Source organism: Emys orbicularis, chromosome 10 (assembly GCF_028017835.1).
Source record: "Emys orbicularis isolate rEmyOrb1 chromosome 10, rEmyOrb1.hap1, whole genome shotgun sequence".
Classification (NCBI taxonomy): domain Eukaryota; kingdom Metazoa; phylum Chordata; order Testudines; family Emydidae; genus Emys; species Emys orbicularis.
In genome coordinates this window covers 46602918-46620868 of record NC_088692.1, presented here as the reverse complement: position 1 = coordinate 46620868, position 17951 = coordinate 46602918, and the positions used below count along the sequence as shown (strand labels likewise).

The following is a 17951-nucleotide window of genomic DNA, read 5'->3' as shown; positions in this document are numbered from 1 at the left end:
CACCAACCGAAGTTGGTCCAGTAAAAGATATTACCTCACCCACCTTCTCTCTCTAATATCCTGGGACCACCATGGCTACAACCACACTGCATAGAAGATCTGCATTTATTCCCTTTTCCCTGACAGTGCAAGATTGTTCCCTAGTTGACCATTCACTACTATTTTGTCCACTGAAATTTTAAATGTGTGAAGTGTTGGAGATTCTACTACTTCCCTTGGGAATCTATTCTACCAGATAATAATAAAACTAAGTTTTTTCTGATACTTCTCTTAAACTCCTTTCTTACTTTCATCCCATCCTTCCTACTCACACCACTTTGTACTGCCCTAACTACTGTAATTTCTCTCCTTTCTTGCTATTAACACTTTTCAGATGTTTGCTGTAGATGGTTAGCTTGGCTCTCCATAGTCACGCATAGCCACCTGACAGAGACTGTATGGTATGCACTGCATGAGAGTTCTGTTAATTTTCCTTTTAAGTCAATCCCTCCAGCTTCCTAATAATTACTGATATTTTTCTCTGAATCCTCCCCATTTTATCAGCATCTTTTTGGTAATGAGGTGCCCAAAACTGATCATGTGGCTCTTTGTTTCATTGCAAACCTGTAGAAATCAATCCTATTTTCAGGAAAGGTCATGCAATAGTCACCTCTCATGGTATAAAGCAAGCAAACAAACAAATGCTCCACTCACAGGAAATGACTGTCTTTTGGTGTGAAGAAAATAGCACTAGCCCGCGGCTCACTAGAAGAGGCATCAGTGCTCTGGTTGGGAATTCGGGGTTGCCTGAGGCGCTCTGTCCTTGCAGCATGGCTGCTAGAGAAGTCCCCAGATTCTACAGCCAGTTTTGAATTCCAACGATCTGTTCTGGTTGATTCCTGTGTCATTCCAGGTTGACCTTCTTTTCGCTCCAGGAACATGCTGACAGGCCTGTCCTTTTGTGCTATGTGGGCTGGGGGGCTCCCTTTCTTTGCAACAGTGAGCCCTTTAATATCCACTGATGAGGTTGGTGTTGTATTCACAGTCTGGAAATTTTCCCCTTTGCTCTGGGGATTTAGGATGAGGAGAGATTGAGGCCTGTTGTCTGTTTTCTTTGGGGGTCTGAGAGACACTCCTTGTGAGGGATCCTTGATTCTGCTGTGCTCAGTCCTTTGCAAGGCCTCTCCCCTCCCTTGTCTCTCGAATTGCTCAAAAACTTTGCGTTGTTTGTCCAGAATTTCCTTCTGCTGGCGGATCTGCTCCATCATCTCCCTCTCATTTTGCTGCTGCAGCTGCTTTTGTCGCTCCTCCTTCTCCACATTCAGCTTCTCAAGTCTCCTGATAACAGAGTCTGAAGAATGTGTATCTGATGCAAGAGCAGGTAGGCTTTCCTCTTGCTTGACAGGAGGGTTTTCTCCTCTCTCTTTGTCCAAGGCTTTGCCCTGGCCCTGCCTGCCTGGCTCCGTATCTTTCTGAACCTCAGGAAACGTACCTGGTTTTTCTTCCTTTTCCATTAGTTTGTTCTTCAAGTTATTCTCCACCAGTGACTGATTTGCTTTCTGGGTGTCCTGTGGTGGAATGTAGAAAGTAGGCAGATTGCTAGAAATGAAGGTCTCTCTTGGATGCATCTTGTAGATAACATTCTGGGTATCACAGACCACCCGCTCCTTAGTAGCAGGACTCTCCGGTAACTCAGAACTTGATGGTGTCCTTTTTCTGTTAGATAAGTTGCTGTTCACATCTGCTGAGAAGAAGGTTGTGTCCTGTAAACCAGGCTTAGGACTGTGAGGTAAAGAGTCCTGGGTCTCAGTGGAGACAGACTGCATGTCTTGCTCTTCTAAAACTGGAGAATCAAGTTTATTCTTCTGAGTATCCTCACAGCTTAACACTTCTAAGCTCCCCTGAGAGCTTTCACTCTCTGGGGTTCCCTGTGGAGAATGAAGGACCTCTGACACAAGCTCTGTGGACCACCGACGCTCCTCTGAGGGAGACACCCCTCCAGTGGACCGGACCTTAAGCAATTCCAAGCTAAATATTGCTTGTTCCAATTCACGCATTCTCCGGCTTTCTCTTTTTGCGCGGACCACTTTTTTCTGGTTGAGATCCTCCAGTGATTTGGGCCTCTCTCTCACAACTACTTCCTCTTCAATGTCCATGCCACTTTGGCTGCTGGCTCTCTCGTGTCTTTTGTACAGTAAGTCTCCAGAACTGTCTACTGGATCAGCATGATTCACCCGACTATTCTCTATTACTGATTTATGTTCCTCTACAGCTCTCACCCGCTGTTCAAACGAGCCATCCTCCCACTTAGATGGGTCTGAGCCCCTAATTTTCATAGTATCATCTGCCTCCAGTCCATCCTCTTCTCTGATTGACACTCCATTCTCCAGCTGTCTGTCTTTTAATCTCTGCTCTTTTAAAGCTGTAAATCTGCAAGGATGAGAAAACAGCAGATTTTTAGAGTGTTTCCACTTTCATTGCTTGGATGCATTGTATTGATTCTGAAGAGACGTTTAAGAGAAAGTGCCTGTGTTTGGTTTTAATACCTTAGCTAAACACACATTTAAAAATCATGTGTGAGACTGCACATGGGTATTCTACATAACATGTTCATTCTTTCCCCAGTTGTGAATGACACTGGTGTCTATTAGTGAGAACTGCTGCTTTCCTGACTATGGTTGCTCTAAACTTTATCAGTATTTTGTTTTTGCTTTCTTTTGTAAATTAATATATCCAGGGAAGCACAGTTCAAATGCAGCATCTGGTGTTTTGGTCATGTTCTTTACCAGCTTTCTAGCTGGGCTGATTAAGGTACAATCAGGTACTAGTGACTTGCACAATGTATTTAGAGTCATTATTCTGGCTCTCAGCTCGTTTACAGTACACCAGTGGGCCCCAACCCTTTCAGACAGTTATACCACTTCCACAGAGTAAAGCCTCAGCTGTGTGCTTTCAACTGAACGCTCTGCTGATCAGGAGACTGGTGTTTGGAGCAGACTAAGCTCCACTGTGGGTTACAGAGAGAGTGGACAACTGAGTGGGAGGCACGTAGTGGCAGCACAGGGGCCCAAGCATACCAGGGAAGGGGAACATGATGTTCTAGTAACAAAAGCCTGAAAAATGCTAGTATTCATGCCAATTGCTGGGAATCATTGCTCCGAATCACACAGCCTTCCTGCTACCCAGTCATCTTTATTCAACATTTCACTTTTGTGTCCACCGAGGTTGATCACATTACCTTTGCCGTGCTACGTATCCTCTGCATGCTGCTTGCAATAGGATGACTTTATTTCTCTTGGCCCTGTAGAGTCTCTTTGCGCAGTATCCTCGCCAGCCTCCCTGTATGCACATGGCTGCGGCATGCCTACGCCTAGAGCATTCCCGCCAATAGTTCTGGATGATGAAGGCTGCAACCCGCATCTGCAGGAATCTTCGCCTCTCCACAAAACCTCGCCAGTGGGCCTGAAGAACGAGTGCTGCATTGCTGAAAAGGAGAGGATCAACTAGGGAGTCTTCAGCTTGCTTTCTACTCTGATAACTGCGCCAGTATCTCTGCAGAAAAACAGATAACATTTCTTGGTGATGTGTTTGGTACCAGACTCATTTAGAGAGCAAGACCCATGAAATAAACCCATTCTCCTAATAAACATGTGCTGGGTATCCAGGCTGCATGGCCTACCCCTAAGGAAGAGTGGGACACCTTGGGGGTCTGACACACTGATGGAGTTCCTCCAAGGGACAGTTTAAAAGTTGGGGCATAGAACAGATCCTGTGGATCAGTAAAAGAGGGCACAGTAAACTTTGCCAAGGACACCAGGTCAGACCACTATTGGTAGGAAAAGTTTCCTGGAATCTTTAATAGCCACTTGGATAAGCAAACAAGGCCTCAGCGTAAGAGTGCATCTAAGAGTCAGATCCAAAGTAAACCACTTGCTGTGCCTAACTTAGAATGATGAAGGACTAGACTGATTCTGCCAGGATGTGACCCTGTGTTTCCAGGGAGTTACAGGTAGGTTTTTCAAACCAGATACTTATATCACTAATGTCCTCCCATCCAGTTCTGCAAAACTGTTCCCTTCTTAATATGAAATCAATAGCTGAACAATACAGTACAGAGCTCCCTCTTCCATCTCTGCTCATAAAATATGCTATCCCAATTTCCTTGGAGAAGAAACAAATTAAACAAAAAATGATACCAACAATGATAAACAAACGGATTCATATAACTTATATTGCAATAGCACCTAGGAAATGGACTCCATTGTGGTAGGCTCTGTACAAAAATATAACAAAGACGGTCTCTGCCCAAAAGAGCTTACAAAATTTAAAACGAAGGTCACCCGGTAGATACGACAAACAAATGAGAGAAAAACAGGCTCAAAGTGAGAGAATCATAATTAAGGCTACGATTTGGTCACGGCAGTCACGGATTCCATGACTTTACTGGACCTCTGTGACTTCTATGGCTTCAGGAGGCGAAGGTGGGACTGTGCACCCCTGCCCTGCAACTGGGGCTGGCTGGAACCAGTACCCTGCAGTCCCAGCCCTGCGGTTTCCACCAGGGGCCGCAGCCGGGGCCGTGCGCCCCAGCCCTGCGGCATCCTGGGCTTGGCAGTGGCAGTGCGCCCCAGCCCTGCAGCTTCCACCTGGGGCCGCAGCTGGGGCCGTGCGCCCCAACCCGGTGCTTCTGCAGGGGGCTGCAGCCGGGGCCGTGCACCCCAACCCCGTGGCGTCCCGGGCTTGGTGGGGATTGCAGCCGGGGCCGTGCGCCGCAGCCCGGCAGCTTCCCCAGGGGGCTGCAGCCGGGGCCGTGCGCCCCAGCCCAGCGGCTTTCCCAGGGGGCTGCAGTCGGGGCCGTGCGCCCCCTTGTGGCATCCCAGAGCTGCACCCCCTGCTGCAGCTGCTCGAGCCAGGGGGCTCGGCCTGTCAGTTCCTCCCCCATACCTAGCCTTACCCTCCCACCCCCCGGTTATTTTTAGTAAAGTCACGGACAGGTCACAGGCGCCGTGAATTTTTGTTTATTGCCCATGACCTGTCCGTGACTTTTACTAAAATAACCGTGATAAAATCTTAGCCTTAATTATAATCAGTGTCATAAGCAGTGGTCACAATGCACCAGCTCTCTACCCACCACTCAGTTTTGTAGACATCACAGCATAGATGGATTTTACAAAGAAGTTTAAAGGAGGATAATGTTTCGGCTTTGAGGGTTTTTACAGGGAGCAACTTCCATGCATGTGGGGCAGCATGGGAGAAAGCACGATGGTGCATGCTGGAAAGTTTCACAAATGGGCAATCAAGAGTGGTGTCACTGGTGGAGTCTATGTCCATAGCATGTAAGAGATGATAGATGAGGCAGGGATAGGCCATAAAGGGCCTTAAAAGTGAAGACAAATAGGCTGTACTGGACTAAGGTGGAAAAATTGGAGAGAGTCCAGCGGAGGGCAACAAAAATGATTAGGGGGCTGGAGCACATGACTTACGAGGAGAGGCTGAGGGCACTGGGATTATTTAGTCTGCAGAAGAGAAGAATGAGGGGGGATTTGATAGCTGCTTTCAACTACCTGAAAGGGGGTTCCAAAGAGGATGGATCTAGACTGTTCTCAGTGGTACCAGATGACAGAACAAGGACTATTGGTCTCAAGTTGCAGTGGGGGAGGTTTAGGTTGGCTATTAGGAAAAACTTTTTCACTAGGAGGGTGGTGAAGCACTGGAATGGGTTACCTAGGGAGGTGGTGGAAGCTCCTTCCTTAGAGGTTTTTAAGGTCAGGCTTGACAAAGCCCTGGCTGGGAAGATTTAGTTGGGGATTGGTCCTGCTTTGAGCAGCGGGTTGGACTAGATGACCTCCTGAGGTCCCTTCCAACCCTATGATTCTAAGGTGGAGGCAGAGGAAGCATATAAAGATGGGGTGATGTGGTCAAAGTGAGGAGTCAGGAAGATGATTTTTGCAGCAGTGCTTTAAATGGATTTAAGGATTCCAGTGTCACAAGCTTTCCTTTTCTAATCTGCCTTTCCCTGCCATAGAGGTACATTGTCATTATTCATTATAATAAGCTCCTCAGCTCAGGAACCTGGTCTTTTGCGTCTGCGAAGTGCCAGGCACACTAATGATGCTATACATAGTAAATAACAACATTATTGTCGCCTACCTGTATGATCACTGCTGCCTGCCTCAAGTTCAAGAAGTGCCTTCTCTCCAGTATAGCACGGAACCAACGCTGCAGCAGAGTAATCCTCCGGAGCACTTCCTGGTGTAGCAAATCCTGCAAAAGCTGGCGCTCCCGCTCCTTCATGAAAACCTAACAGGCAGCACATGAGGAATGAGGACAATGTGTGTCATGCTTCCCCAGCCACAGGAGACACGAGTTAATGCCACAGACATCTGTATCTGGAATGCTCTCAAAGAGCTTAGCATTTGACTTTACTTTGGGATACTTAAGAAAGTTTTCTGGACAGTTACCTACAGTATGTGGCTGTGAAATGTTGGATGTGTATCACAATATATAGCAGCCGATAAGTAAATTCCCTTTCTAGAGTGAGGAGATAACTGTCATAACAGTAAGTCAGAGAGACAAGAAGAAGAGCTCTGTGTAAGCTCAAAAGCGTGTCTCTCTCCCCAGCAGGAGTTGGTCCAATAAAAGATATTACCCCACCCACCTTGTGTCTCTAATATTCTGGGACCCACACGGCTATAACAACACTGTATAGAATAGTAAGTTATGTAACAAAGCGTGGAGTGATTATTGGAGGCTAACTTGTTTTAAATAGCATGATCAGACCATCCTGGCTTCACAGAAAGCAACAATCTCTAGTAGTTTGTGTTGTGTATGACATGATTAAAACCCTTCTCACTTAATCCATTTCCTTTTGGTAAAGTGGGACAACAGTCATGTCAATGCAAACATGTATGAAAACCAAGTTACCACATATAGGCAGACTTTATTTGTCAGTGCAGAGTCTGAGCTGTGGGTAAGTATTTACCATTGTTCTCCCAACTTGATAATTGTCTGGACTGAGCTTTATTTTCCTGAAGAAATCATGGATGTTGTGCTTAGATGGGCTGATTCCTCGTGACAGCAGAACATGGAAATGGTCCACAAAGTCCTGTAAAATTAGAAGCCACCAGAGTTAAATTCTAAGGGCAGTGGTATGTCACTGTTACGTAACTATTTGCTGGCCAAATTAGGTATGTTTTAGTAAATTAGCAGAAATGTAACGGATATTCAAGAACTGCAGAATTCAAAGATTCCTTCATTGTTATAGATTCATAGATTCTGAAGCCAGAAGAAACTATTGTGATCATCTAGTTTGACTTCCTGTATAATACAGGCCATGGAACTTCCCCACAATAATTCCTAGAGCAGATTTTTTAGAAAAACATCCAATCTTGATTTAAAATGGTCAGAGCTGGAGAATCTACCATGACCATGGGTAAATTATAGTTCTGGTGGCTTTCAGGATTGTATGAAAGGCAAATAGGAGATACTGCAGTGTCTGCCTGCAGAGGAACACTCAGAGATTCTGTGAAAATGTGCAGTGAATCCTGAGAAATGATCATTACAGGAGGAATTTACCAGAACCTGCAGAGTATCTCAGAAAACACAGAGCTTCACAACAGCTACCATTTTGATGGTTCAAACATCAGACTTGCTAGAGTCCTTGAAGATAAATACCCCCAAAGTAAAAAGGGGTTCAGGTTTCCTACAAACAGCGTTTGTAACAGACATGACAGTATTCTCAATGCCAAACAATAGCTGCCATCCATTCGTCTTACTACAGGAAACAAACTGGGTGGTATCCGCTGATGAAAGAACCACACACACAAAGAACATTTTTTGATAAAACCATCATGTAAAAAGAAATATTTCCTTTGAATAAGCAAGTCTGTGTGAACCAAGGCAGCCCCCCCCAGTGCTGTGAGGTTTGGGAACTTCTGCATGATGGCTAAATGCATTTAGCACTAGCAGATTATGGAAGGAAATGCCAGCTCCCTGAGTTAGGGCTGACTGGCCTGAACAAATTATCTTCACTGAAGTTTTTGAAAGGAAACAAAAACAGAAACAAGTAACAGGAGGCTTCCCATATGAGCTCATTCCTAAACTGAAGAGATTATCTGGCTCACATTTATTATGAGAAAAATCCTCCCCTATAGAGATCTAATACATTTTCTTAATTTAGTATTGTAATTGAAAAAAGATTCACTTAAAATAAAATCGTACCCATAACTATTCCACTTTGTTGATATGGCCCAACTATAGTTTAGGCAGAATTCTGCTTGGTTTAGGAATAGGCTCAGTTCTACAGTTGGCTGTAACCTGAGATACAGATATTTACCTTTAGGAGGTTCAGTGTGCCTAGCGCACTAGAATTTAATTTCTGGAAACATGGATTCGACTCCTCTTAGGTCACAAAGTGGTTGAGTGAATTCATTCTAGCTTCTAATGGACATTATGGTCTTGATTTTAAATATGTGTGTGCAATTGCGCATGAAAATTAGGTACACATTTCTGTGCAAACAAATGCACGACTAGCAGTTTTGGTTCAGAACTAGAATAGCTGAGGCTTTGCAAGTTAGAACTTAGGTGCATTGGCAAAGCTGGCCTAGCACATGACCACACTCCATGTCTGGCTCCAGCTAGTGATATTATTCACTCACTTTTATGAACTCTAAATTCACCCGCATTTAGAAATAAGGGTGTGTGCAAAAAATGGGCCACCTCAATCTACCAGGATATGATGTTTTAACGGAAATGAATAAAAGGTAAAAGCACTTTGTCTAACCTGGAAGGAATATTTGCAGCTGTACCCAGACTGCCGAATTCGAACTGTCTCCAGCATTCCTGTATATCGCAGCTGCCTAAGCACCAGGCTGTCACTGAACCTCAGAGGGAGCTGAAAGAGGAAAAACGGTCAAACAACGTTACTTCACCCAACCACAAACACTTCATGATACTCATGAGTACCTAGACATGGAAGTTGATTGACGACATTACATGTTTTTGTATGACACACATGTTGCCAATAGTACGATATGGACTCCTAGCAACTGGTCCAAGACCACCAACTTGTTTATTACTGAACACCCATTGGAAGAAAATGGCTTTCAAGCATTACTGATCTGGCTGGATTTAAAACGGTGATCTAGTGGAGATAGACTCCGTTATCCCACAAGCCAGCCAGCTTCATTCCAGCTTTGTTTATAAATTTATAGTCCATGATACCAATTCATCTTCTAAAAAATGTAAAGGAAAAATGTTATGTACAACTAAGTTAATTTGAATAATGAGGTTTATTATGAAAGTATCTTCCTTTTTTCAATTAAAATTTTATATGGATTTTTTTTAATTAAAGCTGGAAGCCTTAGTGCTCATGCATGGCAGACATGAATTCCAGAGCTTGTAAGAACTTCAAAAGAGACAACTCAAATTATTATTTATATGATGACCAGAAGGGTCATTGTGGTTTATCAACTAGGAATAATATTACACACACGAACAATACCACCATACATGTTTAACAATGGTCTCCACACTCAGACTCATCCAGGAGGTCCTTTTTCTTCTTTTCAGCCAAGCATATCAAATTTACACCACAAAGTATTTACAAGTTATTGTGGATTTTACCCAGACACTTAAGAACTAAGGGTGAAACTGCATCCTAATAAAACCACTCATGCTGCAGTCCAGCAGCTGTTCTGTGAGAGCCCCTTTCTTATCAAGTTTTGGGATTCCAATGAAACCCCAGTGGGACATTGTGACACATCTGTATATTGGAAGGGGGCCGCGTGTTTGTTGTTTGTGGTATCTGAAGCAGCAATGATTAGCTACGGCGTATCTAAGCACCACAACTGCCAGGGTTCATGTAAATGAACCGTCAAAACAATGAAATCATACACCACAGTATCTGGAAACAACATAGTGAGAGCAAGTCAGAGTTTGACCTTTACCTCCAATTTTATTCTCTTCAGTGAGGGTGGGGTGGGTGGTTAATGTAAATGCTGAGAACAGTGTTTTTGTTACCAAGCATTTGGCAATGATAGATCTTTACCTTTTCAGCATTAGATCGAATGCACTTGACAAAATAAGGCTCTGCTTGACCAAGAGTCTCCATCAACTTGTTGAGGGATGCCTGCAGCAGAAAATAAAACTTAAAAGCTGGAAAAGAGCCAGATGTGACATACACTGAAGTTTCAAACATTTCACCCATGAGAAGAAACTCTGAGGAAATTACCAACTTAAGAACTGTTTCTGACAGAGAAGTCAACTAAAACACCAAAGGGAAGTACATTTTGTTCAAGAGTCATTCAATTCAATCCAGCACCAGCTCCATATACATCTCTAGATATGCTAAACATGTTAAACTTGAACATTAATGTCTTTGTATCCAACATGCAGCTATAAAGACACAAATTTTCTTTCTTTCTTTTTTTTTTACATGAATAGTTACCTTCAGGAATAGTAATGGCAGCTCATGTGACCTATACTGTACATACTGCATTTTGAGATAGGATAGTTTCCAGTCCCACCTCGTACAATTAGACATCAGGTTTTCAGTACAAAGGGGAAGTGAGCTTTGAATTTCGCTTTGCAATTATATATATTTTACTGGGAGGCCCAAGAGAATTATCAGAGGGCCGTGGGGGACAGCATAACCACTGATCTGCTTTGCTCATTTTCAGAAATCCATTATTTGGAGGACATTACAGTGAAAATGAACACCCCTTTCCTCCAAAATCTCCATAAACATCTGACTCTGCCCCACAGGTTTTTCTTGTACTGGAATCAGAGTAAGTTATCACTGGTGCATGGTCTTAAAATAGAGTTGGCTGCTTTCTTTCAAATCAATTCTCGCAGTTTGTCTGATATCCCTTTATCCAGACTAGCCTCCCATTCTTTCATATAGCTCCATTTATAGTGAATTCCTTAGACTACGAGCATTGACCTTTTCATAGAATGCTCCTGGTCAGAACTGTTTTGAACCTGATAGATTTTCTACCATATTCTTTTCTCAACTGAGATGCGAAAAGCTGTGGATACTAGGTGGTTAGGATTTCCTGGATTCCCATTTCATCCTGTACTTTCTCTAGACTTTAAAAACATTGTTCTAAATAACTACCCAATGGAAGACCAGTATTAACCCATCATGCAGAGGCTTTCAGATCTACTCTGGGCTTGGGTTGAGTGAGACAGATTCCATCTAGAGATCCCTCTAGATTCATTCTCCTAGAGGCACAGCCTGGTCACACTAATGCTCTGGCAGGCCATTTGGAAGGGTGCCAGACAAACTCCATCTCATTGCTCCCGCCACTCACAGGACCAGCATTTTCTGTGGAAAACGTATGACCTCCTCATGTTGTGTGGAGAAGAGTGACTATTTGCATGGAAATTCCATGTCGACAGATTGAAGTTGGCTCCGCTTTTATGTTGCAATTTGTAACAAATCTGGAGCACTAACTGTGCTGAAATTATCTCTTATTTTTGCATTATTTGAACGATTTACTTAATATATGTACAATATATAACTGGATTATTATTTATATACAAGAGTGTCTCTTAATAAAATATCATTCCTAATCCCTCCTCTAAACTCACTACACTTCCTAACAGCTGTCTGTAATGAAGTGTTAATCCCCCCACTCTCCAAAAAAGTTTACATGAAGCTAAGGACAGGCACACAATCATTTTGCTTTTTGTTGAATTCCATTTTCATATCCTTCATCTGCACATTGGCTATTCAGATTGCAAGCTCACTGAAACTGTGGCCTTGTCCTCACATGTATATGCAAAGTGCCTAGCACACTATTGGCATGATCTAAGTAATGATACATCCCAACATCAGTTAATTATGGGGATGATTTGATTCTAATAATACAGATGCTCTAAAAGATATTCTGTTGTGTATTTATCGTCTGTATTATATGCATAATATATATTGAAAGGGCCACTAGGCATCATAACATTTCCCCCCCCCAGATAGAGAAGGACCCAACCCATTCAGTTATTTCAAAGACTAAGGGTATGTCTACACAGCAACTAGACAACCAGGGGCTAAGGAGCTGTTTCACTGCTATGTAGGCTTCTAGGCTTGGGCTGGAGCCCAAGCTGTAGGACCCTGTGAAGTGGAAAGGTCCCAGAGCACGGGCCTGAGTCAGCTGACATGGGTCTGCCGCTGGTTTTTCTTTGATGTGTAGACATACCCTTAGATTTCCCCACAATTTCTAAAATGCATTTACAGTCCATCTTTGGAGCTATATGCAGCTCTACATGATTATGTGCTTGTAAAGTAACTCTTAAAAACAAACAAAAAGCTTGTTTTTCTCAGAATGAGCACAATATACTGGCTGCCTCCCTCTTCCCCTCTGGTTCTCACCCTGAAAAAATGCTGGGTATTACAACTCTAATTTCATTTAACTTTCACAAGACAGAAGTATTTGTTCATGAAAATAGCCTGATGCAAGCCTGTGAAAAAACTTTTTATCAAGAACACTGCAATAAACCCAAGAGGGCATGGGCTTGGGTCACACAGAGGAAACACAAATGTTTACTGTGTCACATTTTGGGTGACAGATTCTGCTTTGTATCTGCTACCCAAACAGCCAGCTTTACAGCTGCTCTATCACTCATGGATTTCACAAATACCTAAAACTGATTGGAATCCCTTAGGCTATATGCCTCCGAAAGTCAAGGATAGAGTAGCACAGATGCATCCAATCAGAGGCAGGAGGAAAAAACTAAAAGGAAGAATGCTATTGCACTGCACTGACTCAAATGGTTTTGAGTCACAGCTGTCATTATCACAGCCTACTGTAAGAGCAGCAACTTCTTTGAACAGAAAACAAAGTGGGGCAGAAGAGTAAACATAATAAAAAATCAAAAGAAAATGATGCTATGCTCCTTCTTTCCTTCCATTCTATTTACAGAGGATTTCATGCTACAATGACAATGGGCCTGTCATTTCTATCACAGTATAAATGTGGAATGATGTCTCTCAAGGGAATATTAAATTCCAAACTGGATCAGTGAGATTAAATATGCAGTGCGTTTTTGTTTACTTAGAACTAACAATTACAAGATACTCAAGTGATTACGATGTTAACTTTTCCAGCAGAATACACATGGAAACAGAATATGGAGTTTATTTAACTTGCTGTCATTGGAGCATTTTAAGGATTCCTGGTAACCATGTATGTGACTGTAGTTAGAAAATGACTGCTCTATCATTGCAAAAAATTGGCTGATGCACTGTTTGGGAATGACAGCACGAATGGGGAGAACACTGCTGTGGTAGAACCACTTGGACCAACTTACGTCGCTTTTTATTATCGGTTAATGGTGTTTTACTGGTAAATACTTAAAATCTACTTCTTGCACAAAAGAACACTCCAGGGAGTGAAGCTGTGAGCATGCAAGCCAGCTGGGGCTTGCCTTTTTGTAGCATTCCCTCTTTCTCTGGGATGGGAGTGACAAGGGCATTTGTTGCATTCATATTTTGTATAACATGTTTCCAGAAATTAACTAATTCCCAGAGAAACATTTTTGAAATGATCAGGATAACTAGAAAATGCTTTCTATAAACTAGACCACATGCCTGATTTTAAATGAAATGTGCTCTCTAATACTACCACACACTTGTGCATGCGTCTCAAGACTTGACAGTTGCAGTTTCCAAGACTGTATCCACAGTGACAAGGCTGGAGAAGTTTTTTAGCTTCAGTTACCCAAAATGGCAGGTTAACTGGTGCAGAATAGTGACAGCACAAAAAATGCTGGCCTCAACCCCATCTCAAAATTCACATGCATTTCTGGAGCTAAAGCAGCAGTGTTTTCCCTTCTGGGCTCTTCCAAGGAATTACATTCTAACTGGCACTAACACAAACTGAACTTGAGATACACATTATGCAAATATTTACACTTTTAAATACCACCATTTTTAGAATTCTTCTATTGATGGATTCCCCAGAGAAACCCCCATAAAGGGGCCTGTTTTCAGAATTAGGTGCTAAGCAATAAGACAGGTATAAAAACCTGTGCCCCATTTGTGCATGTGTAATTACCACTGTTTTCTCCTGTTGCATTCTGGGGGTTTGAAGTTCCTCTCCCCAAAACTGTCATGTTGCATTTGAAAATAGAATCAGGGACATCATTTGCCTTTTTTTCAATACAAAATGAAATTGGCAAGGTGATAGGAACTAGGCTGCGTATGTGTATGTGTGTAAGAAAAATTAGGGAACTGGGAAAGGCAAGGACAGACCCCTCAAAAATCATGTTAGAGATGGAAAAATCCAGGGACTAGTCCATCCCACGGTCAACATAAGATTGCTCCCTACAATACTTTTCAGATTGTTTTGTCCACTCTAGTTTATAATCCCTGAGCAATAGGGTTTCCACCACTTCCCTTGGAAGATTACGCTAGTCTAAAACCCCAACGTCTGCAAGTTTTTCCTGATAGGCTGCCTCAAACTTACATTTCTTATTTTCATCCCACTGCTTTTTGTTATACTCACCCTAAGTAATCCCTCTCTCTCTCTCTCAGTATTTACATCCTTTAAGTATCAGTAGACTGTTATGCCCCTAAACATCATTGCTTAGCCAAGCTACACATACTTAGCTGTTTTTGTGTTCTGAATAGCGTAAAAGAGGAGAGTTCTGTGCTTGTGAGAACCATCCTTTGCACCTTGAGGACCCATGCAGGTGTTTGTTTTGAGTGCACCCACGACCAACTCTTTTTTCTCTTGCGCTTCTTCACATTTGGAGTAAACACTGTAAATTACCTGGAATTGTGCACTGATGCTGGGTGGTTTCTTCTTCTTATGGAGGTGGAGAAGAGACTTTGTAATGCGATCGTGCAGTGTCAGGTTAGTTAGGTGCTTGAGAGATTTCACCTCCAACAAGTGCTGCCAAAAAACCCAAAACAAACCAAGTGAGTTTTTATACAAAAAGATCTTTGACTACCTATGGCCTGATTTCTCCCACTGTATCCCCACTCCCGCTATTCCATAGGGCTCCCCTTAGGGTACTGACCCTATGCAATGCCCCCTGCAAATATCAAGGGAACAATTCACAACTGGGAATTTTTACGGTAGCCACTAGGCTGGTCACTGTACAGACTATATATAAAGTCCCTGCTCCAAAGAGCTTACAGTCGAAACATGCACATAACATGGCAGGTTTGTGTAGACCACAAGGAAAGGGTTGTGGGAGGGGGCTGATGAGTGACAGTCATAGGAGCATGTTGCTTTGTAGATTTGCTCCTGTATGTGCATAATTTTCAGGACTCTTTGAGGCTCCAAGTTAGCAAAAGCTTAGAAGAGTCTATTTAGGTTTAATGCATGCTTTGTGTTCATATATAGTATGATGCTGGCAGACCAGGTGCCATCTCATGCGAAGGACCCCATGTCTCAACTGAACACTGAGAACTACAGAGCTGGAATCAGTCTGATCAACTGTGTTAGTATTATTAAAATAGGTATTAGGATTCTCAGAAAGTGTTTAGACCTTATTGAATGCTTGTGAGTTGCTGCATGCATTAATCTGACTTAAAACATCTGTATCCCATATTGTAAGGCTATACATAAGCATTTGTATTGTGAGCCTCTGTGACTATGTAAATCACCAGACAGTAGAGAGACATTAACTAGTGTGAAGTGCTAGTCTCCAACAGAAGTTGTTATGTCTGACCAACAAGAAAGGCCCATCGTCACCAGATGGACTATGGTGGAACATTAAAGAGGACAAAAGCTTTTGGTACTCTGCTCTCCCTTCCCGCCCCATGAAGATGAGTCATGCAAATGGATTCCTCCGTCAGCTGAGTTCGCAGACCACGGCACATGAGAGAAGGGACTAAAACCCCCTAACAAGGAGGAACTGGACCTCTATGCTGTTTGGACTTTGGGGGGCAAGGTTTTCTAGGCATAAGCAACAGAACCCCTGTTAGCCCTAAAGGACGTATAAAGCTTATTATAGCTTATTATAGAATATTCTATTACCTTTTGAAACTTAAGATTGCAACTCATTTGTGTGTAGGTTTACCTGCTTTAACTGTGAAAATAACTCATTTCATTTTTTAATAAATCTGTATATAATTTGTTATAGGATTGGTTTCAAGCGTTGTCTTTGTGAGATGTAAGATGCAATTGACCTCGGGTAAGTGACTGGTCTTTTGGAACTGGGAGTAACCTGAATATTGCTGTGATTCTTGGTGTAAGGGTCCATCTATCACAAAGGTATGCTCACCTGAGTGGAGAGACAGATCAGGATACCCAAGGGGACTGTTTTACTCCACGTTAAGGCTGTTACAGTGCCTGAGGAGTTTACACTTAATAATTGGTTGGTGAAATCTAAGTATAAAGCTCAAAACCAATTTGGCATTTGTGCCCTGGCTCATAACAGTCTGCCTTGCGGTTGGTACTCATGCTCCTGAGCTGCTGCAGGACAGTATGGCATATAGCGAGAGTAAAGCATTATTAAAAATTAAGAATTATAAGCAGTATAATTTAGTAGCTAATTCAAGGCGTAAAATTCCAACAATTGTGTTGTAGTTAAAGCACCTTTCTAGCCTTTTTGGGCTATGTGCTCCAACTTGCTTTGCTCCAGCTTGATAAATGAAATCCTCCATTGGCATGTACACTGTACTGCACAATCTGATGGTCTGCTGAGATTACATATTATATTGCCAACAGGCAACGGGGACAGGCTACTAAACCTACAATGCTCAGCTTACTCAACTCAGACAGCACAGCTTTGCCTTCTGCAGTAGCCAGACTCTCTTACTAGAATAGAGATGCAGCCCCCATGTGCCTGGGAAGTTGCTAATGGGTTCTGTAACTAGGTAAAGTTTGGGTGCTTGGTCTACCCCTCAATACACAGCTATCTCTTGCATCTGCAGATAAACTGAAACATGCACACCGCAAGGACTTTTAACTTTCACCAATTATCTTAAGGAGGTATTAATCGCAAAGTATAATTATGACCATTGCAAAATGTATTACATGCATACAGCAAACGAGCTTGTGTTGTGCACTTAGACATAACTAGCAAGCTTTGGTTTCATTCATTTGAATAGGAAATTGTTGATGGAAGACATGAGTTTTCCCCTGGTTTTGGTCAGAGCTTTGACGGATTGAGAGAGAAAGAAAGAAACCCTCAAATGACTTTTTTCTTTGCTTGAAATACACAAGTAAAAAAAAATTAGTGGATTTTAGTTGGAGTGAGTTAATTTAGTTAGAGATGAAAAAAAGTAGTTCAAGTCCATCCCCTTGAAGTATACTGTCCACAAACCAAAAATTTAATGGATACTTCAATTAACTCAATTTGCTAACCACCTATGCTTATTTAGTTATAATATGTGATGCAAAAGAGCAGCATCAGTACAAATTTTTCCTTTTGTTCCTCTAGGAGAACCAGCACTTGATTATTTGTTCTCTGCCTTTTAATGCACAAATATGGATTGCCCTCCTCAAGTTACAGCACTCACACTGCTGCTTCTGATAAGATCTCTGCATCAGAATACTGCCCTACCACATTCTAACTCAGCCCTTGCCATCAGAAAAAGTCTGCTCTCTCTCCATATTATTATTGAGTACCATGCATTTTATGAATGGAGACTGCTCACTATACAGAATGATACTTGCTGGGTTTGTGATTTGGTCTACTAGCCACTTGAGATGAAGTGAAACCATCTAATTCCACAATCTGTCTAGAATAGAAGTCAACAAAATGAAAGGAGAAGTCTTTTTTCTATTTAAAAATCATGCACTCTCAAAAGTATTCCATGCTTACATTTTGTTGTTCATTTTTAATTAAATGTAATTCTTATTGGAAGGCACACAGCACAAACCAGACATTCTTTAATCAAAGCAGTGTCAATAATGACCACAAAATGCTATATGACAGACAGTGGAGCTCTTCTCATCTTATGCCATCAGGCACAGTAAGTACTGCCAGAAAATAAAGGAAACAGCAGGAATGTTTAA

General features: G+C 42.3%; 1 protein-coding gene across 1 annotated transcript in view; it reads right to left on the bottom strand.

Moving 5' to 3' along the window:
- The window catches only part of MYO9A (myosin IXA), a 361511-nt gene that overhangs the window by 42903 nt on the left and 300657 nt on the right, over positions 1 to 17951 (bottom strand). The window contains exons 18-24 of the mRNA XM_065412857.1: positions 14751 to 14873; positions 10028 to 10108; positions 8762 to 8872; positions 6962 to 7084; positions 6130 to 6279; positions 3218 to 3531; positions 694 to 2409 (exon numbers count right to left, since the gene is read on the bottom strand). Of these exons, the coding sequence (XP_065268929.1) occupies positions 694 to 2409; positions 3218 to 3531; positions 6130 to 6279; positions 6962 to 7084; positions 8762 to 8872; positions 10028 to 10108; positions 14751 to 14873 (2618 nt within the window). The remainder of the gene's footprint in view (positions 1 to 693; positions 2410 to 3217; positions 3532 to 6129; positions 6280 to 6961; positions 7085 to 8761; positions 8873 to 10027; positions 10109 to 14750; positions 14874 to 17951) is intronic.